Source organism: Ambystoma mexicanum, chromosome 12, assembly GCF_040938575.1.
Source record: "Ambystoma mexicanum isolate Mex_15411 chromosome 12, UKY_AmexF1_1, whole genome shotgun sequence".
Classification (NCBI taxonomy): domain Eukaryota; kingdom Metazoa; phylum Chordata; class Amphibia; order Caudata; family Ambystomatidae; genus Ambystoma; species Ambystoma mexicanum.
In genome coordinates this window covers 424,719,366-424,743,916 of record NC_090936.1, presented here as the reverse complement: position 1 = coordinate 424,743,916, position 24,551 = coordinate 424,719,366, and the positions used below count along the sequence as shown (strand labels likewise).

At 43.7% G+C, this 24,551-nt stretch overlaps 1 protein-coding gene across 5 annotated transcripts in view; it reads left to right on the top strand.

Annotated features, from left to right (window-relative positions):
- The window catches only part of LOC138513604 (sodium- and chloride-dependent GABA transporter 1-like), a 619,404-nt gene that overhangs the window by 502,624 nt on the left and 92,229 nt on the right, over positions 1–24,551 (top strand). For all 5 annotated transcript variants that reach the window (XM_069628585.1, XM_069628581.1, XM_069628582.1 and 2 more), the window contains 3 exons: positions 12,655–12,786; positions 14,436–14,538; positions 21,087–21,187. In XM_069628585.1, coding sequence (XP_069484686.1) covers positions 12,655–12,786; positions 14,436–14,538; positions 21,087–21,187 — 336 coding nt within the window. The remainder of the gene's footprint in view (positions 1–12,654; positions 12,787–14,435; positions 14,539–21,086; positions 21,188–24,551) is intronic.

The following is a 24,551-nucleotide window of genomic DNA, read 5'->3' as shown; positions in this document are numbered from 1 at the left end:
ATGATAACCTTCAATCAGCCAGTCATTTAGATGCCTCTCCCGAACTGGAATTTGGTTAACCAGATCCTACTGACCAAAATGAGTCCTCATATAGGAAGCTGATGAGCAAGGTGATAGAGTTTTTAGTTTGGAGCAGGCCTACTCCTTCTTTCGAGCAGGATGACCTGACAGATATTTTGTATCAGGGTCCCCAAAAAGATCCAATTTTGCCTTTTTCACATTGCACTACAAAAAAGGGTCTCGACAGATTGGGAGACACCAGAGACTGCTGCTGCAGTGAATAAACATTTTGCTAAGAAATATAGGCCATTGAGCAGTGACACAGAGTACTTAGCCAAACATCCAACACCAGAAAGTTTGGTGATTCAAGCTACTGCATCTACTAAGCATTCAACATACCCCTCTGTCCCTCCTGATAGGGATGATTTGAGAGAGAATGACTCGGCGAGAAAAATATTTACTGCTGGTAGTATGGCGTTAAAGTCAACTAACGTAACTTGTACCTTGTCAAGATTTATGTTTGTCCTGTGGGACTGCGTAGCTATGGCAATTGACCACATGCCGGAAGGTGAAGAAAGAGACTGCTTCCTGGCTATCATCAAGGATGGTAAGGAGGCAATGGGGGAATGCCTCCAGTCAGGTCTGGATACTGCAGACATCATCAGCAGATCCATAGCAAATGGTACAGTGTTGTGCAGGTTTGCGTGGTTGAGGAAGTCCGGATTTGCACCAAATGTGCAGTCTAGACTCCTCAAAATGCCCTTTGACTGCTCGAGGCTGTTTCGCAGCAAGGCTGATGAGATTTTGGAAAAGCTGCAGACCTCGAAAGTGGCGGATAAATCCCTTAGCACCGCCATTAGACAGCTTCAACAACCCTACTCCAGTTCATCTTCTTGGAGAGATAAGTCCTTTTGATTCTACCCCTCAATTGGAAGAGGAAGAGGACAAGTCAGTCAAAGAGGACAGAGAAGATTCCCTCGTGGTGGACGAGGGAGAGGTGCTAAGCCAGCCCAAGCAGCAGCAGTTTTACCCTCAGCCGCCACTTCAATCGCTTCAAAACCACTCTGAGGCCTTGATTCACAAATCCCCGGTGGGAGGCAGACTTACGAAGAATCTGAAAGAATGGTGGGCAATACTTCAGATACTTGGGCACTGGAAACTGTAGCCAAGGTTACTGTCTTCCTTTTTCAAAAAAAGGCCCCAGGATCACTCAACGAGGAACAACTCTTTCAAAGATCTGGATCCACTCCTTGTGCAGGAAATGTTGACCCTTGCAGAGAAAGGTGCTATAGAACCAGTACCTCTGGCTGAAAGGAACAAGGGTTGGTACTCCCCATACTTTCTAATTCCCAAAAAGGACAGAGGATTGAGACCCATCTTGGACTTAAGAAACTTGAACAAGTTCCTCTGGAAGGACAAGTTCAAGATGGTTACCCTTTTCCAAATCCATCAGACTTTCCAACTCCAAGACTGGATGGTGTCATTGGACCTTCAGGATGCTTACTTTCATGTGCCTGTCCATCACAGGCACAGAAAGTACCTGTGATTCGCAGTTGGCAGTTCTCTTTATCAGTTTCAAGTTCTGCCAGGGTTTCCACCAAGTTAATTGCTGTGGTGGCAGCAAGTCTCAGGAGGGGGCAGGGGGATTCACGCCTATCCTTCTCTGAACGATTGGATGATCAGGGCACGTTCACCCGGAAAATCCTGGCAACATCTCAGCATAACCTGCCATTCTCTCCACAAACTGGGCTTCTCCCTCAATTACAAGAAGTCTCACATGATAACATCTCAAAGACTCCAATTTATTGGAGCAGTCCTGGATGCTTACTCAGGGAAAGCCTTGCCACCCGAAGTGAGAACTCAACACATTCTGAAGATGGTCACCAAATTTCAGAGTGCCCAGCATCGCCCTGCCTTTGATTTCTTGAGGTTGCTCAGTCTAATTGCATCCTGTCTTTTTCTGGTGCCAGAGGCTCGTCTCAAAATGAAATCCCTCCAATGGGCTTTCGGGACTCAATGGTCCCAATTCTCACGCAGAATATCAGACCACATGAAAGTTCCGGGCAGAGTTGCTCAGGATCTTCGGTGGTGGACCTGCAAGGACAACATTCTCAAGGGAGAATCTTTTTGGCTGCCATGGCCGGAGATAACTGCAGTGACGGACGCTTCACTCAAGGGGTGGGGAGCCCACGCCAACGAGCTGACAATCAGAGGTCATTGGTCTCCATCAGAGTCCAAACTACACATCAACCTTTTGGAGCTGAAGTCGATCACACAAGCGCTGAAGGCCTTTCTGCCCTCTATATGGGGAAAGAATGCCCTGATAATGATGGACAACACATTGGCCATGTACTACCTCAACAAGAGAGGAGACATAATTCATCAAACTGGCCCTTATTGGCCAACAAAAAGTGGTCCACTTTGACCAAAAAAAACTGGCCCACACAAGCATTTTGTGTTTTTGGTTCGGCCATGGGCCTATTGCCGTATAGGCCAGTCCAAGCCTGAGTGGGTATTGCCAGGTCCTTACTGACCCTCAAACAGCAATAGCATTGCATGTCATTCACAGTAACATGATCATAATGGACAATTGCTACTTTTGGGGTTCCAGATGGGCACTGAGTTGGGCAGAGTAACCTGCTGAACCTATCCCACCATTGCTGGTGGCTGTGCCTGAGCCTATCTCTTGGGAGTGGCACCCTGGCCACTGGGCTCAGTAACAGACCCATGATATATTTGCTTCCCTCTAGTGTTGTTAGCAGCACATGGTTCCCCTACTTGTTTCTCTCTCGCCCCCATGCTGTCACCGAAGAGGGCTTTTTTTCTGCTGGCCTGGCGCCTATGGCGATATTTTAGTACATTGGAAAAAAGGATTTGGGATGACACCATGTACGTCTACTTCACCTTGTGACCATGTCGTTAACTTTATGTCAAAAAATCAGGGGGCAGGTTCTCAAAACCTTTACTAACAAAAGTGATGGGATGTGCTAAAGAATCCATGGCTTGCACAAACAAAATGTGCAAAGTAGTCACAAAGAGCATTTGGATATGCACATCATGGGTGCACACATTCGGTTCTATGTCCCTTTGCCGACACCAGTTTCTTCGTTTTTCAAAGTATTTTTTAATGAAACATTTATACTGAAAAAACTCATTGAATTGTTTATTTTTGTTTTTGGGGGATCCCCCAAGCAGCCCCCCTACCCTATACTCTTAAACCTACACCAACTCCACCCATCTTAACCCTTTACCACCCCCAATACATTTTGTAAGTGACTCCAATCAAGCAATCCCACTAAGTAAGTGCCTTGTCTGGGATGCCCAAGGGAAGCCCTTATTCATATATTTGTATGGCAAGTTATAATCTGGATGATGAACCCTTGTATAACACCCCCCTCTTAGAATCCCCCTGACCCCACTGAGCCAAGAAGTAGGTTTGTTTTGCAAATTAAAAGGTTTACTTGAAAATTTAAACATATATATATATATCACACTTTATAATAAATTCATATCTGATAGTACACTTAGACATATGATGTTGATCAACAATGGGTAATCTGGCACTAGCACACTTCTTTACAATCAATGATGAGTTAGTATAGGATGGATAAAGTAGCAAAAATACTTTTATGGTTTCAAGGGAAAAGCAATGAGGAATAAAATGCAGTACAGAAATACTTGATATGATTTTAGCAAAAGATAAGATAATCACTTTTTTTCTGGCAATTCACCCCCCCCCCATGCAATGTAAGAAATGGAAGGAGATGAAAAGAGGAGCACACAGTTCTCAGGAATGCAATCAAATAAATACGAAATTCAGTTCCCCCCCAGCCAGCTTAGAGGAAACAGGTAGAAGTTTGAAACACAGGCCAAAAATGCTTTGAATGTGATGACAATGAAGTGAGAAATGTGCTAAAAAGGCTTTTAATTCCCTATAGGGGGTTCAGGGTGGGTGATATCTAGTTTATATTAGTTCAGGCTCACTTTAGCGATGCTCTATGAGTAACCAGCAGGTTAAAACGAATTTTAGCAAAGGAAAGCAAGAAGCTGCTAATTTTTACACGTGGCTGAAATTGTGCAAAATGTCAAATCGCGGCCAATTTAGCGCGTGCGTCGAGCGCGATTACGGAGGCATTATAAGGAGTAGGAAGTCAGATCTAGGCTCGTCGGAAAGCTTAGAATCCTAGCTTTAAGATTACAGTTAAAACTCGCTCCTAGCACAAACGGTTCCGGAGATATGGCCAATTTCGTGAAAGTAGTTTTTCGGATTTGAAATTTAAAAGTTCAAATGACAGATGACAGTTTTCAGTTTTAAAGATGACCGAATGACACGAATCTAGGAGGCAGTTCTAATAGGCTAAAATAGTTTGAATTAGATTATTTTAACTAAGAGATTGGTTCTGCACAGTTCTGCTAGGTACTCACAATATAAATTTGAAATAGGCCTCGTCACGGATCTGGTCAACACGTCCAGCGGCGGTTCTCTCTGCTCGGCGGGTCAATCAGGCACCGGTTCTGCTCACAGCGATCCGGATCTCTGGTTCTGCTCACAGCGGTCTGGGTCTGGTCTGCGGTTTCGGCAAAAGTTCTTGGCAAAGAATTCAAACAGCTCTCCCGGCTGTTGAATAGTTTGGTTAGGTTTGCTGGATTCTGAAGGCCTGCTGAGAATACTTTTGCTTGCAGTGGGCCTTCTAGGTTCAAAGTTCTGTAGTCTATGGGTCTCTGGTTCTGGTCTCTGTCTGGATGGGATGTAGGCCGTCAAATTGCTCCGCAGAAATTGAAAATGAATGTCTCTACCAGTCCCAGCAGTCTCTTTTTATGTGTTTTGGAAGTGGGTGTGTGCGTGGCATAACTGAGCCTGCCCCTCTCTACTTGTCATTGGCCCAGAAAATGGATTGTCGTCATGATGAGGTCTGTTTATGGGTCAGAGGTGCCTCCCCTGGTCAATTTGCCCACAAATCTATATTTGATTCAAATACATATTTCCCAGATACACAATTTGTTGAAATTACATGTACACATTATATATTCCTTATGGTCCATGCTTGTCCGCCTCTGATCTTCCTGGGGGCTTGCATTAAAAAATGACAACATTTTGCGCTTTTTGACTGGTTTACCATTAGCGGACATTAACCACATGTGCGCAAGGAGTATGAACATTAATTGATGAAGTGTCAGATTTTTAACGTGCAGACATTTGGAGTAAGACCCTATTTTCCGCTAGCAAACCCCCAAAATACACCACAGGGTCCTAACACCTCTTAAAACGTGCACAGGAAAATCACAAGCATAATGATATTACTTATATAATTCTGACAAGTCCGTACTATGAATTATCCATCTTTTTAACTTATGCCCTGGTCAAAAAGGGGTGTGGCTTCCCACATCACATGGTGGAATAACTGGTTTATCCACTTCCCCCAAGCTCAGCTGGCTCTCACAGGCACTTCTCCTCCCACTTCTCCCAAGAGGAAGCCACTTTACGGCCCCCCCAATATAACATTTGCCTGAGTCCAGGACAAGGCTTTGTTCAACCTCCTGCAGGTGCCCCTCCCCTAATCATATCAGAGAGGTGTCATCTCCTTTTGGTGGGGAAGCAGGAGGCAGCCAGGCCTGGGAATGCAGTTTGATCAAGTTTCAACTCCTGTCGGGGGTTGTTGTCAGGCAGAATTCAGCTAAATGTCACTTTAGTTCCCAGTTTAAATCAAAACTTACAATTTTTACATGTACATTAAATAATTACTTCCTTCAAGTCATTTCAGAATATAGTTTTACATTGTATTCACCTCTTAGCAAGTCTTTCCTTGGCCTGGTTTGGGTTCCTCTGTTCAGTTTTACACAAAAGTCTGGTGGTTTTAAAACGCTGGCTTTCTGATAGTGGTGAGTACCGGTATTGCATCCATTTTTGGGATCTGTCTTGAATTACTGCATTTCAATAGAGTGGTCTTTTGCTTGATAGTATAGGACCCTTGCTTAACATTGTTTTGATGGCATTCTTACAGTAGAGTGGTGATGTGGAACCCCCCACAATAAGGTTGTATCTTTGGAGTGGTCTTGTGCCAACTGCGCAGTTCTCCTGGATTCTGGCGTGAATGTGGGCGGCGACAGCTCATCCCCACATCCACCCAGTCTATTGATTTAGTTTGTTCTGGGATAGAATAATGGGCGGCGACAGCTCATCCCCACATCTACCCAGTCTAAGGATTCAACATGGGTCAAAACCCTTGACAATTTTCATGAGTTTGCTGAGATTTTCGATGTTCATTTTTCATAAAGAATTACATCGAAAAAAACAGGTTTCAGCAAAACAACGTGATACCGTACATTCAAATGCCCTGATTGTGCATGTGCGCAATCAAGGAAGCATTTTTGTGCATTTTAAAGCACACCCTGTATCCAAAAACGTGGTGCACTTTAAAATTCATACAAATCAAAGGCATCCCTTTGCCAGATTGGTACAGGTGCAGGGGGATACGCATTGCATGAGAGGGTCATTCCTGACCCTGTCGTGCATTTATATGTAAATGTAACAGTAGTGGCATGAGCCACTGCTGTCACACTTGCATTTCTATCCCTTAAACAGGAATAGAAATGCTTATTTTATATGTTTACATTTCACTTTGATGGACCCTTTAGGGGTCTGTCATTGTGAAACGCACCCCCACCAGCCTCAAGCCAGCCGTGCATTCCCCCAACCATAATTTGTGCAAGGGGGCTAGACTGAGCACCCCACCGAAACTGCAGAGGTCACCTTTGAGAAAAACGTGCCCTGTGCATTACGGAAGCAAGTGCAAATAACAGGTGCACACTCTGTGCTTGTTTTCTTTGCACTTGTTTTTGAGAATCTGTCCCCTACCAAGTAAACTGCTGTGACCAATGCTGCAGCTTCGCCACTTCTTCTCTTGCCTCACTTTTCTTCTTGTTTGGATACCAAGCATCCTCAGCTTCATTCTGTTCTGTCCTGTTGGTTCACGGAGTGGACACACGAATTCACCAGGCATGGTGGTGATGGCTGAAGTGGTTGCTGCTGTTTGACGACTGGCGTCAGACTGAAAGGCATCACCTACTCCAATAAGGCAGGCGAGGGTAAAAGGCAAGGGGGTTCAGAAGAAAGAGCCTATTTTCGCTTGTCATGCTGTCTGTTTGGCAGTGGCTCAAAAGTGATTAAGAAAACAGAGTCAAGGTCGAATTGGCTTGTGTATGGTTTGGGCTTGCAACTGGGGCAGGAGAGTGGGGTGTGTGGCAAGCAGCTTGCTCAGAACGTAGGCTTTTATCCGCAGATACAGACTTGGTTCTGAGCAATATGATTGGCTAAGGCACAACACCAAGATTTCAATAAACGTTGATTCTGGTAAAAATGATCTGATTAGAATGGTACAACTGTTGGGGGCTGTTTCAGGCAATTGTTCTGCTGATGGCACTAAAGATAGTGGCATGCCAGCTACTAAATTACACACATGCGATTGCACAGAACATGCCCGATGAGGAACAGATTTCTGGTCTTTTAGGTCCCTTTTGAATCCTGGTTAGAGAGTGCATGCCAAACCTTTCTTGTGGATTTTCACTGGTCTCAATTGTTCACCTTGATTTAAAGGGCCAACCCGGTGTCAAGTGTCTTGACCCACGTTTGAATTATTAGGCTCCAACATTTGGTGCTGTGGGCTTAGAAAATCCAAGATGGCCGAAAAGCCCACATTTGCACCAGAATCCAGGAAAACTGCACAGTTTTGCGCACACCAAAATGGTCGCCTGACCTGCCACCCACCAGTGCGAGCGTGATGGGCCAGAAGCGCCATGAGTGAAACGTGGTGCCAAAGGAAAAACAGCAGTGCCGGTTAGCTAAAAAAGCACTTTGAAATCACATTTGTTTCTCTGAAATGCAAGCTAAAAATGCCTATTTTAAACATTGCAAGATATTCAAAAATCTCACTGAACACCAGCAGACATTTGGCAGAATGTAGTCTTGTGTGCATACAAAATCTGGAAAGATGAAGAGCCTAAAGCAATGTTTATAACAAAACTGGCTGAGCTGTGGATGTCAGCAGCTTAAGTGAAATTGGATTGAAAACCACTAAAATTGAAATGTTTAAAATAAATGAGTGACCTACTTTTGAGAGTCTTACAAAGGTAGCGGGCGCCCCTCTCTCGCAAGAACAGACATGATAACCTGTTCAGTGGTTATTAACCACTTGAGAGTTCGCAGCCACTGCTTTTACTCACTGTGCCTTTCACAGATGGGAAATATCCATTTGCATATCAGTCTTTGTCCTGCCCAGGGGCAGTCCAGCACCGAAATACAATGGCAATTCCAATCTGAACGAGAGTACCACCAGCAACCCCATACACGTGTTTCACCCTTGTTGGGGATCATCAGTGAGGTGAAGCTGATGCCTCTCTAAGCACAGTGAGAGGGAGACCACGTCTGGTTGCCCCCAGGAGACCTAGGGTTACCAATCCCAGGTTCCTTAAAAAATAGTTTTACAAAGGTAGCGGGCGCCCCTCTCTCGCAAGAACAGACATGATAACCTGTTCAGTGGTTATTAACCACTTGAGAGTTCGCAGCCACTGCTTTTACTCACTGTGCCTTTCACAGATGGGAAATATCCATTTGCATATCAGTCTTTGTCCTGCCCAGGGGCAGTCCAGCACCGAAATACAATGGCAATTCCAATCTGAACGAGAGTACCACCAGCAACCCCATACACGTGTTTCACCCTTGTTGGGGATCATCAGTGAGGTGAAGCTGATGCCTCTCTAAGCACAGTGAGAGGGAGACCACGTCTGGTTGCCCCCAGGAGACCTAGGGTTACCAATCCCAGGTTCCTTAAAAAATAGTTTTACAAAGGTAGCGGGCGCCCCTCTCTCGCAAGAACAGACATGATAACCTGTTCAGTGGTTATTAACCACTTGAGAGTTCGCAGCCACTGCTTTTACTCACTGTGCCTTTCACAGATGGGAAATATCCATTTGCATATCAGTCTTTGTCCTGCCCAGGGGCAGTCCAGCACCGAAATACAATGGCAATTCCAATCTGAACGAGAGTACCACCAGCAACCCCATACACGTGTTTCACCCTTGTTGGGGATCATCAGTGAGGTGAAGCTGATGCCTCTCTAAGCACAGTGAGAGGGAGACCACGTCTGGTTGCCCCCAGGAGACCTAGGGTTACCAATCCCAGTTGAACTTAGAATCAGCGTTCTAGCTGCATGTTTAAAAATTGTAAGCTTGATTTGAATGAAGAAAAACTGGGAACAAAAGTGACATTTAGCTGAAGCCTGGCTTAAAGAGATTGAATTCTGCCTGACAACTACCCCCGACAGGAGTTGAAACTTGCCCAGCAACTGCATTCCCAGGCCTGGCCTGCATTCTGCTGCCCCCACCAAAAGGAGATCACACCTCTCTGATTGAATTAGGGGTGGGGTACCTGAGGCTGCAGGAAACAGAACAATGAGCTTTCCTTGGCTCAGGCAAATGCTAATCAAGGGGTCGTAAATGGCTTCCTCTTGGAAGAAACTGGGAGGAGCAGCGCCTCTGTGAGCAAGCTGAGCTTGGAGGAAGTGGACAAACCAGAAATTCCACCATTTGCTTTGGGAAACCACACCCCTCTGGGCCAGAGCATAATTTTAAAAAGATGGATAATTCATAGTACGAAATTGTCAAAATTATATAATAATATCATTTATTCTTGTGATTTTTCTGTGCACATTTTAAGAGGTGTTAGGATTCTGTGGTATGTTCTGGGGGGTAGTAGCGGAAAATAAGGTATTACTCCAAATGTCTGTATGTTAAAAATCTGACACTTTATCATCTGATGCCCATATTCCTTGTGCATGTTTGTGTAAATTCTGGAAAAGTTTAGAGGTTGTGTTCTGGATGAAAAGAGCAGAATTCTGTCAGAAGTGGACACGACATCTTACAAAGACAGGGATCGGATGATTTGGTGCTACAGAAAATATGTTAACTGGACATATAATATTAGCAAAATTGTACATAGATAAATATGTATTTGGATCAAAAATAGATGTGTGTGCAAATTGACAAGGGGAGGATCCTCTGACCCGTAAACCTACCTCATCACAATGACACTTCATTTTCTTCCCCAATCAGAGGACGGTAGATTCTCTAACCTATCAGGATCCTCAGGGGGTTGGGCATAGAAAGTCAGCCTTCCCACCCACTTTCAAAAGACATAAAAGGAGTTATTGAGACCCAGGTAGACACATTCACTTTTCCATTTCAAACTGATTTCTTGCAAAGCATTTTGCCGGACCAGACAATCTCCAGAGACCAGAACTTAGAATCCAGACTTCAGAACTTGCAGCAGAGAGGCCTAGTCCAAAAGCTGAATCCTTCTCAGCAGGCCTCAGAATCCAGCAACCTAACCAAACTATTCAACATCCGGGCGAGCTGTTTGATTCTGGCTAGAACCCTGTGCCAGCCAGAACCCAGAAAGCAGTGCTGTATCCAGAGAGACCCAGACCAGACCGCTGTGCAGTGCCGAGACCAGAACCAGAGATCCAGAACCGCAGACCAGACCCAGACCAGATTGCTGTGACCAGAAACAGTGCCAGAGACCGTCCCGTGGCGAGAGAACCACAGCCAACCTGACCAGATCTTGACGGCCTATTTCAAATTTATAGTGTGAGTACCCAGCCAGAACTGTGCATAGTCACCTATTAGTTTGAAATAAGCTTATCCCATCCAATTCAACCTGCCTAAAACTGCATAGAAATCGTGTGTCTATTCTGTGATTTCAAACCTGTGAAAGTGTCACTTGCCATTCTGAATCATTATTCCATTTCTGAAAATCTACCTCCACAAAATTGTCCGTATCTTTGGAACCGTGTGCTAGGAACGAGATTTAACTTTCATTTTAAAGCTAAGATCCTGAGCTTTCCAACGAACACAGAACCGACGTTCTACTCCTTATAGTTTTTCCGTAATCGCGCTCGACGCATTCGGGAAAAGTGCCGCGAATTGAAAACTAGCTCAAACTTCTTCACCTGTCAAAAATAGCTGTCTTTTGCTTTGCATTGCTGAAATTCGTTTTCAACCTGATAATCCCTCATGAATCATCACTAGTGTAGACCTGAACTAATTCAAAGTAGCTGTCACCTACCCTGAATCTCCTATAGGAAATGAATCATTTTTAGCATATTTTCACTTCTTTGCAAATCACATTTAAAGTATTTTTGCCTCTGTTTTAAAATCATCCCTGTGCTCTAAGCTTGCTAGGGGGGAACTGAATTGGTATTGCATTTGATGGTAATCCTGAAAATTGTGTGCTCCCCTTCCATCTCTTTATATTGCATAGGGGGGAGTGAATTGCCACAAGGGGAAAAGTGATTATATTATCTCTTGTTGAAACCATATTTCTGTACTGCATTCTTTTCCATCATTGAATTTCCTTGAAACCATAAAGCATCCTCAGCTATCTTATTCTTTTTATACCAACTCCTAAGTGATTAGAAAAGTGTGCTAGTGTAACATTATCCATTGTTGATCACTGTCATATTCTTAAGTGTGCTCTCAAATATTAATTTATTTATAAAAGTGTGATATATAGCTTGTTTCATTTTCCAATAAATTTGTAAATTGCAAAACAAACCTACTTCTTGGCTCAGTGAGGTCAGGGGGATTCAAAGAGAGGGGCGTTATATAAGGGTTTATCATCCAGATTATAACTTGTGATAACAATATGTAAATAAGGGCTTCCCTTGGGCATTCCAGACCAGGCATTGGCTTAGTTGGAGTGCTGAATTGATGTCCCTTAACACCGGATTCAGCCCACATTTATTTTCTTGGATGCTGCCATTAACATTTGTTAGTCATTGCAGCTGAAGAGTATGTGTTGCATCCCATCTCAAGCCATATCCATTAGATCTTCCAATTTGCCATTTGCTCTTTTGGTGGCGTTGAGCATGGATGTTCTCCATGCATGTGCTTCGATTGGTTGATATCCTATATTGGTTGAAAACGCTTATGAGTGGCAAGTTGTCACTAGTTATTTTTTAAGGAGTTGCGGGTTACAAGCTGGATACTAGTAAATACCCGTATTTTCTGCAACACTACTCTGGCAATGAGACTTTGGAACCTCCTCCCTATCTACATTAGATTTGCCCCATTGCTTCTACAGTTCAGGAAACAGCTCAAGACCTTCCACTTCGAGGAGTGGCTCTTCCCTAACACCGAAGTCCACACACCCTGCACTCCACACCCTACCTGAGACTCAGTGATCTGCACCCCCACCGTCACCTCCCCTGATTCCTTCTAGATCCCCTGCTGCCAATGGCCCACACTCACACTCCCATGTCAGCTCCCCACTCCCTAGTTCTCTTCTTCCCTCACTGTGTTCTCCCCCCTATGATTGTAAAGCACTCCGTTGCTTCCCGATACTAGGTCTGCTCTTGATAACTACCCTAATAATAACACTAGCTCCAAATGCTTGATCTGTGCAGCGTAGACGTGGATTGATTTATTAGACTCTTTAATGGCATCCATTCTTACTGTTAAACATATCTCATATTTTGTATTCTTAAAAGCATGCAATACAGGGTAGAGCAGACCCTGCTGGGCTCCCAGGCAAATATTAAGTTTATGAAGTGGTTGGGTCTCAGTCTTCTTCTCTGATCCTGTGTCTGCTTCTCTTTGTAGTTTTGCACAGTGGAAGGATTCATCACAGCCCTAATGGATGAGTATCCACAGCTGCTGAGAAGAAGGAAAAAGTTATTCATCGCCTGCATGTGCTTCATCTCCTACATCATAGGATTCTCCAATATCACCCAGGTGCACCCAGTGATGCAACAGTTGCTAAACGCTATTTCTTTCTGTATTCACTTGTGTATTTGAAACACAATTTACTTGATGTATAAGTGCCTTACAAATGCACAATAAATAAATAAATAAATATGTATGAGCACTAACCGGCCCAGCAGGCATCCAAGAGCTTCACAAAGGGGTGGATTTCAATTATAGGGGAAGGGGAGCAGGAAAGATGCAAAAGTGTTACATCTAATCAACGCTGAAGGTGATGCATCATTCAGTTTCATAAAGTTTCATGCATGACTATGTGCCTGTGTTCTCAGTAGAACCACATAGGCATGATACTTGCTGGCAATGCCAGCCTGACAAGCACCCTCCTGGTTGGGAACTGGTTTGTAAGGGTTCTAGAAATCTCTGCTATAAGGAAAGTTAAAGAAAGATGTATATTTTGAGCCGTGTCCCTAAATGACACAGGAGCACAGGAGCTTTTAATAGACCTGATGCCTCGTGTAATCTTTCATATTAGTACCCGGTGGGTGGGGTGTGGCAGCCTCTCAGCCAATGAGAAGGCTCGGAACGGGGGAATTACCAGCGGTAATACCCCCACTCCAATCCGTCTCACGGCTGGAGGCCGTCATCTTCCCCTGCCGGGGAACGAGGTAAGTGTGGTGCCCCTCCCTCCTTCTCCCATCCACAGAATTCCCTCCAAACCCCCAAACCGCACTTACCTTCTTTAAAGTCCATTTAGGGAGCGGATGCGGTGGGAACACTTCTGTCCCGTTGCGCGTCCGCTATGACAGGTCGTCATGGAAAGGAGGAAGGGACTACACATAACCCCTTCTCTCGTTTCCATGGTGGCCATTTTTTTTAATTACTCTTTTTAATGAGTGCCATGGAAAGAGAGAAGGGACTATGCGTAGTCCCTTCTCCCATTTCCATGGTGGCCATTTTTATGTTTACTTTTTTCGATGGCCGGGATGGAAAGGGAAAACAAACTTTGTTTTCCCTTCCCCGGTGGCCATTTTTTTAACATTTTGTTTTTTCTGTTCCGAAACACTGGAGCGTTTGCCCCTGAGCCTTCGTTAAGGCCCTTGCTGCGCTCAGGCCTGTAACTATGGACACCGGGGTATTATCTGAAGTGGTAATGCCCCCCCCCTGCTCAGGGCTTATTGCTTAAACAATACCACAACACCCAGAAGTCAACCAGGCTGAAGGCACATGGGTGCGATGCATAGCCCTTGCATGTACATGATGTGGCTCACAGTGACTCACATGTACATCATATATGTCCTGGCAAAATGCAATGTACTTTTTGTCAGTGTATGACTATTTTGCTCCACAGAGCAACTGTGCCCCTTATTTGAAAATATATTCCTTTATTAGTACTACACCCTCAAATAACTTCCCTTATTTCAGAAAAGTCTTGGTGTTTCACTGGCACCATCTCTAGTTACATCTGATCCTTTTTCCCAGTCAACTAAATGCATTTCCAACGCTAATACCCACAGTGCTACTACCGTCTCTTTCTGTTACTAGTGGGTCCATTTACAGGTTGGAGTATTGGTAGTTTACTAAGGCATTTTATCTTATAAAAAATAAAAAGAGTTATTTTAGTTGCCCATGTAATCTGTCTACCGTCATTAACTTGTTATTCCCTGGTTTTGTCTCTCTAGGGCGGATTATATGTCTTTAAGCTCTTCGACTACTACTCAGCCAGCGGGATGTGTCTTCTGTTCCTGGTTTTCTTTGAGACCATTTCCATTTCCTGGTGCTACGGTGAATTCCTCCCACCCGTCCGCCAGCCACCCCCTTCTAAAACTGTTCCTTTTCCCCCTCAATTACCATTTTCTGAGAATGTGTTATCCCATTCCCCAAAGAGTTAGGACGTCCCCCTTCACACTATTTTCCGGCATTTCTTCCTTTAGAACCAGTGCCTCCCACAGTTTGTCTGAACCTTTAAGATTTTTCAAATTTCTCAAATGCCAATAGTATAGGCTACAAGCAACAGGTTGCTTTGTGTCCCGAGTCATGTGGTGCTTGCTGGGAAAAGCTCTCAAATCATGAATGGCCTCATTGCGAGTTTAAGAGGATGCAAAACAAAGTGCAGCAAACAAATGATTGCAATTTTGACCTTGCATCACTTGATGCAAGGTCAAATAATAAGGGTATGTGGTCAAATCTGTACTTCAATTAAAATGTATTACATTGTTTAAAATATTCCAGTCTACTTAATGGTTAAGAATGTTCTAGTCCTGGTATTTATTGGGCTATCATGGTCTGGCCCTGCCGTTAAATAGGGGAGCATTGGTATCCGGGTATCAAATATGCAGCATGCTCCATCCTTAGTATTAAATGCATTAACAAACTCCCCTCAAATACAATGGGTTAGCAGGCTGCAGTCCTGGCACTAAATGGGCATGTATCATCGAGTCCTGGTATAAATTGGGTTAGCATTGTTCAGTCGTGATACTAATAGATTGGATCTATGAGCTTTTCCCTACTTTTTCTGCCAAAATACACTTTTGCTGAATTCTTTTGGCGATTTTCACCACTTTTTTTAATGCAGAATGCAGGGGAAACCCGTCGCCACAGTTCCCTCCATCCCACACCCTTCCCCATTCTATATACCTTACCCCAATTTACCATATGCATTTTTGAAGAAAAAAGTGATATAAAATGTGGCAAAAAAAAATCAGCAAAGTGAATTTCGGCAAACGTACGGAATACCAATAGGCTAGCAGGCTCCAATCCTGCATTTAAAGGATTTAGCTTGCTCCAGTCCTGCGGTTGAAGGATTTAGCATGCTCCAATCCTGCAGGTTGAAGGATTTAGCTTACTCCAATCCTGCAGTTGAAGAATTTAGCATGCTCCAATCCTGCGGTTGAAGGATTTAGCTTGCTCCAATCCTGCGGTTGAAGGATTTAGCATGCTCCAATCCTGCGATTGAAGGATTTATCATGCCCCAATCTTGCGGTTGAAGGATTAAGCATGCTGCAATCCTCTGTTTGAAGGATTTAGCATGCTCCAATCCTGTGCTCCAATCCTCCGTTTGAAGGATTTAGCATTCTCCAATCCTCCGGTTGAAGGATTTAGCATGTTCCAATCCTGCGGTTGAAGGATTTAGCATGCTCCAATCCTGCGGTTGAAGGATTTAGCATGCTCCAATCATGTGGTTGAAAGATTTAGCATGCTCCAGTTCTTGTATAAAATAGGTTGCCATGCTCTGAGCCTGGTATGAAATGGGTTAGGTTCCTCTGGCCCAGGCATTAAATACTTTAACATGCTTTAGTCCTGGCCATATTAAGGGATTTTCCATTTGATTTATTACATTTTGAAAATATTTTGAAATGTGACATTTCAAAGCAGGCACTCATGGACATCCCACTGAGCTGAATGGGGCTACGAGGAAAAATCTCCATTGGACACTCCTGTGGGGAGGACCTCATTATAGAGTGTGCCTTAGTAGACACCCTTGCTGGTTCATTTAAAATTGATTTGCATAATCATTAGAATTTGATTATACCATTCGAAAAATCTGTGTCCATCAATGCTAAATCATATTTTTATTAGATTTTACTGGGAGAAAAGTCTGCTACGAAAGGAAAGTTAGATGGTACCGGTAAAGATAGTCTTTTTATAATCAAATATGTTACTTCCACTGTGTGTAAGGCATTCCAGTAAACACCTAACATTTATATCTGGTCAAAGTTTGCTGCAAAACTGAAAGAAGACGGGTGGCTGTGCAAACAAGTATTACAAGGGGCAGAGAGGATAGCTCAGGGGCAACGTGTTAGTCTTGGAAGCAAAACATCAGAGAGCAGCACAAGTTTGAATCTTGGTCCTGCGCGTAGAGACTGGTTTCAAGTATTAATTAAATATATCAAAGGCTTCCAGTTTTACTGATTTTTACAAATAAACACAAATGGAAATCAATCTGTTTTGTCTGTAATTATTTATAAAAATGGAAAAAACAGAACACCAGGTCTTTCTGCTTAGTTATCTATGATTTCACTCATACATTGCAGGCCAATCTGATTGCAAGAATGGCAGCATGCAGAGTGTAAAAGTTATATACAAATAGCATTCAAGTTCTTCAAACTGCTGACAGCATATATCTTAACGCAGCAACAGTCGCAGGTGCAACCGTTTGTTATGGGAAAAAAGGAGCTAGCATTTCTTTCCTACATGGCTGCATGTATGCTTTAATAATGCAGTTTTCATTAGAACAAATGCAGAAATATATTGGATGAATACAGAAAAAAAGGCCAAAGGATAAATATGGATATAAAAAAAAACAGAAATGGCAGAAAAATAAATGCCATAAAACCGGTAGCCTTAATCTTAATTAATAATGGGAAAGAGTTCAGAGAGATAAACCATCGATTAAATGGCAGAACAGGGGTAGGGAAGAGACATGCTGCTCAGTGTGCGAATTTAAAGTAGTGTTATCCTGTAGGAAGCATCACATGGTGAAGAAAACGTTTGAAGCGGAGGACAATAGCAAAGTTTTAATTGAAAGGGCGTATGCGTCCACCCAACCGTGGCACCTTAATTGTCCCACATTACTCTTTTCGGCCAGGCTTGGAACTTCCCGGGACCCAATGTGTTTTCAATGTTTGTGCAATGCTTGCCTTCCCCATGTCTTACTGTGCAGATGTATTGGTTTTTCTTTAAAAGTTTGCCCTGTGATCTGTTTGCAGCTTTGGCGTTGTAGGCACATTTATAAATAAAAATAATGTGAAATAAATAATGGGTGACCAACTCTCAAGAAGGCAAGGAGAAGAAGACCACAGGCTCTTCTTGTTCGGGTATCAGTCCAGATGAGGTTGTTTTGCATACAGATAATCCCAGACCAACGTTTTCTTTTGCAGCCCCCGAACCTACAACATCAGCACTTTACCCCCACCTTTGCCTACAGATCTGACATTTCTTGGTCCCTTACTCTTAATCAGAAATTCCGGTCTCCTCCAGCAGTTCACTTCCCCTTTGCCTGCAGATCTATCTTTTGCAGGTCCCTTACTCTTAACCAGAAATCCCTCTATTCTCCAGCAGTTCACTTCCCCTTTGCCTGCAGATCTATCATTTGAAGGTCCCTTACTCTTAACCAGAAATCCCTCTCTTCTCCAGCAGTTCACTTCCCCTTTGCTTGCAGATCTATCATTTGCAGGTCCCTTACTCTTAGCCAGAAATCCCTCTCTTCTCCAGCAGTTCACTTCCCCTTTGCTTGCAGATCTATCATTTGCAGGTCCCTTACTCTTAACCAGAAATCCCTCTCTTCCCCAGCAGTTATCTTCCCCTTTGCCTGCAGAGCTATCATTTGCAGGTCCCTTACTCTTAACCAGAAATCCCTCTCTCCTCCAGCAGTTCACTTCCCCTTTGCCTGCAGATCTATCATTTGCACGTCCCTCACTCTTAACCAGCAATTCCTCAATGTCCCCCCGAAATACTCCTCTGCATTGCTTTTATCTTCTGTCCATTGATCATAAGTATTGTACAAACAATTTTTATTAGCATTTTTATGTAATGACTTACAACATACGCAATAAGAATTAATTCGCTCAAAACCATCACATTCACTGAAATCTCTTTCCTTTGTCCAAGTGATTACTAGCCCAACACTCAAAATGTCTGAACTTCCTCAATGTTAGGTGGGGAGGGACTGCACACTTCAGTTGCAGAAAAGTAATTGTGTACACATTTCTCACACCACTGTCTCATTTTGCCAAGTAAAAATGGGCATGCTTTCTTGGGGACCAATAACTTCATCAAATACCTTTCATTTGCTACAATCGAATATGACCAATACATTTCAGGCTTTGCACTGAAGGTAGTGCTGCAGGCCTGTGCTCTTTGAGACATTTGCAAGGGTAGAGCAAGCATAGGTCTCAAGCCCACGAAACCCTTATTGTCTGTGAGGAAACACATACACAAGTGGGAGGACCCTCGCCTACATTAGACCAACTGGTACAACTGTTTGTTTTCTTTTTAGTTCGTAGAAACGATCTGCGAAGCGAGCACCGAAATTCAGCAAATCGAGTAATGTGCCCACCTTAGTTTATTCGTTTTTTAATTGATGCTGGTTTGCAAATCATGAGCTGACTAATGGAAGATGGTAGGATCATTGGCGAGGATAATGGGGGCTTTTAATTCTGCGAGCTATTTCCCTTTAGAAGCATCACTGAGAAAGGACAGCGGAACACATAAATAGAAGCACAGCTCGTAGAACACTCTTGAAGGAATACCCCTCTCCAGCACTACAGATAAGGGGTGTATCAGGCACTTTTACTCCCTGAAATGGGCAAATACTCTCACAAAATTAAAATGGGGAGTAAAAATACTCCCAATAAACATAGGAAATGGACACGTATAACCGTGAGCCCCTGCTTTCATCCACACAGCTCCATGAATATGTTTGGACCAGTAATGCATGTTGTGCCACCGGATGAAACTACTCTTAGAACTGTTTGATCATAAGAAGTAAACAAGTATGATTTAAGTGCATGAATCACTAAGTGCAAAGAAATCATTATTATAAAAACATTTCAGTTTTCCAGTTAAAACCTATTTTTACTCACATATAAAATATTCTCATTGGGAATTGGACTTACATTTTTACACCCTAAAAAAAGAATTTTACTCCCAACTTTAAAATACTTCCAAATCTTATCTGGAGCACTGCCCCTCCCACACTTGCCTATCCTGCTAAGGGAATGCCTTCCACAATGTTGATGCTTGCATCATTGAGGAACCCTGGTCCAGGCATGTCCTGTGTCCCAAGGGGTAGGAACTGTCACATTTGCCCTCTCATGTCTCTTCTGCCCTCAAGGGATGGACCTGAACACATCCTGCTGGGAAAGGTGACCTCGTTCATCCAGAGTATACCTTGAGCTTATCTGGATGACCGAGAGGCTGAGCGCTGTTATCACCTCTGCATTCACTGCTTTCCTTACCTGATGGTGGCCCTTCTTCCTTGCTAGTGTACCTGCGATTAGGTCAGGGAACGTGGGCATCCAGTTTACTTTGAAGTACATCACCTTCTCTTTGTCCACCGCTTGTAAAACAGTATGAGGGGGGATAGCCCAGGGGCAATGCATTTGTCTTGGAAGCAAGACAACGCAGTGCAATACAGGTTTGAATCCTGATCCCGCGCTTAGAAACCAATCTCTGGTATTAAGTGCGTTATAACAGAACAACAATTTTTATTATCTTGCATGTAGAAGACTACAATGTGACCAATAATTTGTATTTGTATTTTGTATTTTATTTATTTGTGTAGCGCGCTAGGGCCGAGGGCAACGAGGCGCATATCTTAAGGCACAGGTACAATAAGGTAACATCTCCCTCATTGCCCTTCACGGGATCCTCACTGGGAGTTAATATATCCTCTAAATTAAAAAGACACGTCATGTCCCTTAAAATGTTTGAGGACATTTTGTAGACAGGACATTTTTTTGCATACCACATTTTATAGTTAGGATACCACCTGCTTCACACTAGATACATGATTTAATACAATACATGGACAGCGCTGAATTACACTGCATTTGAAACCTCAATTAGTCCACAGCATGCCACAGTTGCAGCAGAATATCTTTGTCTTCCATGTTACAGTCATAAGTACAAATGCTTTTGGGATGCCTCTGATGACTCCTGATGCAGCACTGTGGTGATTGTTATCTCTGGTAGGCCATGTGCAAGCACATTATTTCAGTGACAAATGATGATTTCATATAAAAAGTGCATTGTCCAAGCGCATACTTTTTAGATAATTTGCATTCCCACAATCCATTTCTCAGTGGGACTGAATGGCATGGCTGCTGGATCGCACTGTGGCATGTGAGGCTTAGATAAAATAGACTAACCCCCTCAGGTAGAATTTTTTTGAAAGCTTTTTTAAACCCACACTAAAATTGATGGTGTTTCCTTCATAAGAGAATAATGAGATATGTATGCAACTATTTGATCCTGTCTAAAATGGCAATGGGCCCAGCTGAAAATCCATTGATCCCGCGTCAAAAAATATTCCTGTTTGGACACTAAAGTCTGAATTCAATATCCCTTTCCAAAGCCTTCATATCATTGCATGATCAACAAACGCTTCCTGCCTTCTGTTAGTCAAATGCGATTTTTTTCCCCAAACACAATGTAAAATTGTTGAGTAGATACCTTTGTATGCTAGCAATAGCGCAGACATGCAATCGCCCCCTTTCAGGATAACGCGTTCCAGCAATGGATGTACCCAAGGCTCTGCGTGACGCTACCTGTGAAGTGACCTGGGGGTTGCCCCTGGTGTAACTTTCCTCTCTCTGGTTTTTTATCCACAGGAGTGGACAGGTTTTACGACAACATTGAGGAGATGATCGGGTACAAGCCGTGCGTGTGGTGGAAGCTCTGCTGGGCCTACTTCACCCCCTTCGTCTGCCTGGTAGGTAGCGCAGTCTGCGCTCATCACGCCTGATGTGCTCGTCCAGCTTTACAGCAGGAAATTAGCTCCTTCACATGGAGACCTATTGAAGGCTAATTTTTCTCAGGAACACAATTTATATATTGTACCTTATTTATTTTTTTATAAAGCAATGTTTATTTCCAAAAAAACACAATATTCCACAAACCTATAGATAAGAACAGAGTGCACCTGCATGCATTAAAATATAATCCCAAATTAACAAGACAATTTAAACAGATGATCCTGAATGTGCAAATCAATACATACAAAATACTACATTAAAAACATGCCGTTCAAGTACTAAAGCCCGCTAAGCTTCAGGCAACATCTTGAATGTAATAGCCACGGTCCTATTGAATATATTTCATATGATGAACATTAGAAGATGCAGCACTTGACTGCAATGCACAAAGCGCTGCTGTTCCAGAGGAGGTCTCAGGCGCTTACCTCTCCCTCTTTAGTAGTGTGAGCAAAATAAAGTGCATCAAAGTTTCAGCTGCCACATACTCACAAGAATGTACAGAAGCCTACTTGGCCTGCCGTAACCAATTCCCAGAATGTGTGGTAGGTGGGAGGGAGCCAACCTCAAAGCTCGACCAATGAGATACCTGCCTTATTTGATTAATCCAGCCTTAGTCGACCATTGGATACTGAAGCAGGCCATATATGATGTCTACCTTGACCGATGCACAGTTCCAGGTATTTTCTTCACCGTTTCAAATTTAAGAAAGGACTACGAGAGAGCAGTCAGCTTTTGCTTAATCTCTACATAGGTATAGAATATTTGGCTTCATTATAAGTTGGTTTGTACACGATAAACATGCCAGAAATAACATTTACTGGCACTTTTACCAGACCAGCTAACTGCAACTTTGCCATTAGGGATGGAAGATTTACCTCCAGCTAAGATCTGGAGGTAAATCTGACCTCAACTTGCAAAAAACTGCTATTACCGGCACAGTAATACCGTTGCCGGTAATACCAGCACAATGCCCCATGGAGTCCTACGGGGCTCCATGGAATGGGGATTTACTGTTTAAACCAGCACTTGTAATCTGCCAGTAATACCGGCAGACAAGTGCAGGGAACGGTTTTAGTGTTTGCAGGTGTGTCGACGGTATTACCAGTGGGATACCAGTAAACTTGTAATGAGGTCTATTGTCCCTAGCATCACTGCAGAGAAGATTGGTTAAGGTCGGTTAAGGTCGGGGTTAAGCCAAATAGAGGTCCAAAGTTCCACAGGATTCATAGTGTTTAAGTCAGGGATACAGCATGTAACTTGGATTATATGAAATAAGTGGATGTTGGTGAAACGCCAAAGACCCAACACAAAAGCCCATTTTGCACAATTTGTATACTTGCAGCCCACCCCCGGATTGCTGTCCCATACAATGCAATGGCAATCAACTTGGCCGATTGGGTTTTCAACAACAGTCCAATTGGTGGTCCACTGATCTCTTGTGCAATATTTGTGGATACCCTGTTGACCTGGGAGTTGCCTCAATATATGGTCCGCTGCAAGGGTGCAGGCCCAAGAAGTCATAAACATTGTAGCTGGCCAATTGTCTTCCTCTAGATATAATATTTCTTGGCTGCCTCAAGTTCCACCCTCAATGCATAACAGCTCTCAATTGGTTAACAGAAAGGCCCCTTTCTGCCAATTGGGCATTGTATACATTTCCAGGTTCAAGCAAAGCTGCCGGTGACCTTGCCATTGTGACTGCGCTGTCTGCGTACAGTGGAGCATCATGGGTAACATCCTCGGCCATTTTGATCAGGACGTGTAGTAAACATTGAACGTTAACGGTGCCATTAAACAGCTGTGAAATACTCCCCTCAAGGAGCCAAAGGTGGTGGGTGATAACTGACTATTGACCCCATAGCTCACTTTCGGGGTGGTCTCTGAATGCAGTTGCTAAGTTAGGGAAATAAGGTGCAAAGGAACTGCTCATTATTTATTGAACTGTTGTTGTTGAAGTGTTGATAAGTAACCTTGCAGACACGTGTAAGCACTGAACCAGCCAACGTTGGTCAGGTGTAGGATAGGCCTCCAGGCAGTTTGCGTAGGAGCCCACTTTGGTGGGCATGAACACAATAGGTCCTTGCTTCCCGGGGGATGATCAGTTTTGGAATGTGAGCCATACAGCCTTTTCTGTGCTCTAGTGGGTGCTTCATGCCTTTTTGGGTTCGGGGCAAGACACCCATGGGCATAGTTTTAGGGGGAGACAGGGGTGTTTGTCCCTGCCCCAACGTTTGGGGCGCACCATTTTGTCCCACCTATTTGGCAGGGCCCCTGTCATTTAGATGTCTTGTCCCCCTCCCAACTTTGTCAGCACAGTTCCTCCACTGAAATGCGCTGCATAGGAGCCAGTGGCCTGTGGATTGCTGGATGCTCCTTCCAGGCCATTCCTAATGGGGGGGACATTCTGGCGCGTCCCCAGAAATGGGAAAGGGCGCTGCGGAGCCATACATCCCTAACTGAGACTCCCATATCTCGGGTCCAATGAGTTCACAACCGGAAAGGACTTCCTAGGCGTGAAGGTGCCAAAAACACAGCACGACGGGGACTCATTTCAATCTTCACCCAGAAACGACCAGTAAAAGGTGAACTTTGCCCCAAGCGTGCAAAGGGGCTGATTCACAAAATAGTTGTGTCCACTTGCATCTGTTCTGTGCACACGGAACTGGACAGTACACTTGCATGTTGTGTGTCGGCTGATTCACAAATTATAATATGCCCAAAGGATGCTTTTATGTGTTAGCTGCTCACCTGCAGAATGCAAGCAGGTTTAGGCTGCACAAGGGTGTGAACACAGACAGAATAAAATACATCCGGATTCACAACAGGATATGCTGTGATGTGAAGCACATATTCAGCCATTTCCCCTGTGTCTTATCTGCTCTGTGTCATGCTAGGGCAGGTGGCTTGAAAGATGATTTGGACTACAATTGCCATCAGCCCTGGCCAGCATAACCAATGGTGAGAGATCATGGGAGTTTTAGTCCAAAACATGTAGGGAGCCACAGGTTGCAGACCCCTGAGGCAAGGGAAGCACAGTGCTGGCAGGAGTCCATTGATCTGCCCTAAACAGAAATGCTGGTGCTCAGCATGAGCATTTCAATTTCTTTTGCACATGTTCGATGGAGGTGGAAATGTAAAAACTGCACTTGAAGTGATGGGCACTTTAAGTTACATCACTGCAGATAGAACATGGTCCCTGACCCCGCTTGGGCAGGAGTCTATGCTCAAATTACAAAATAAAATTTCAAAAGTAAGTTAAGGAAATCTCAGTTTTTGGTGACTTTAACATGGCAATCATATCATATTCAGCCCTCGTGGGTT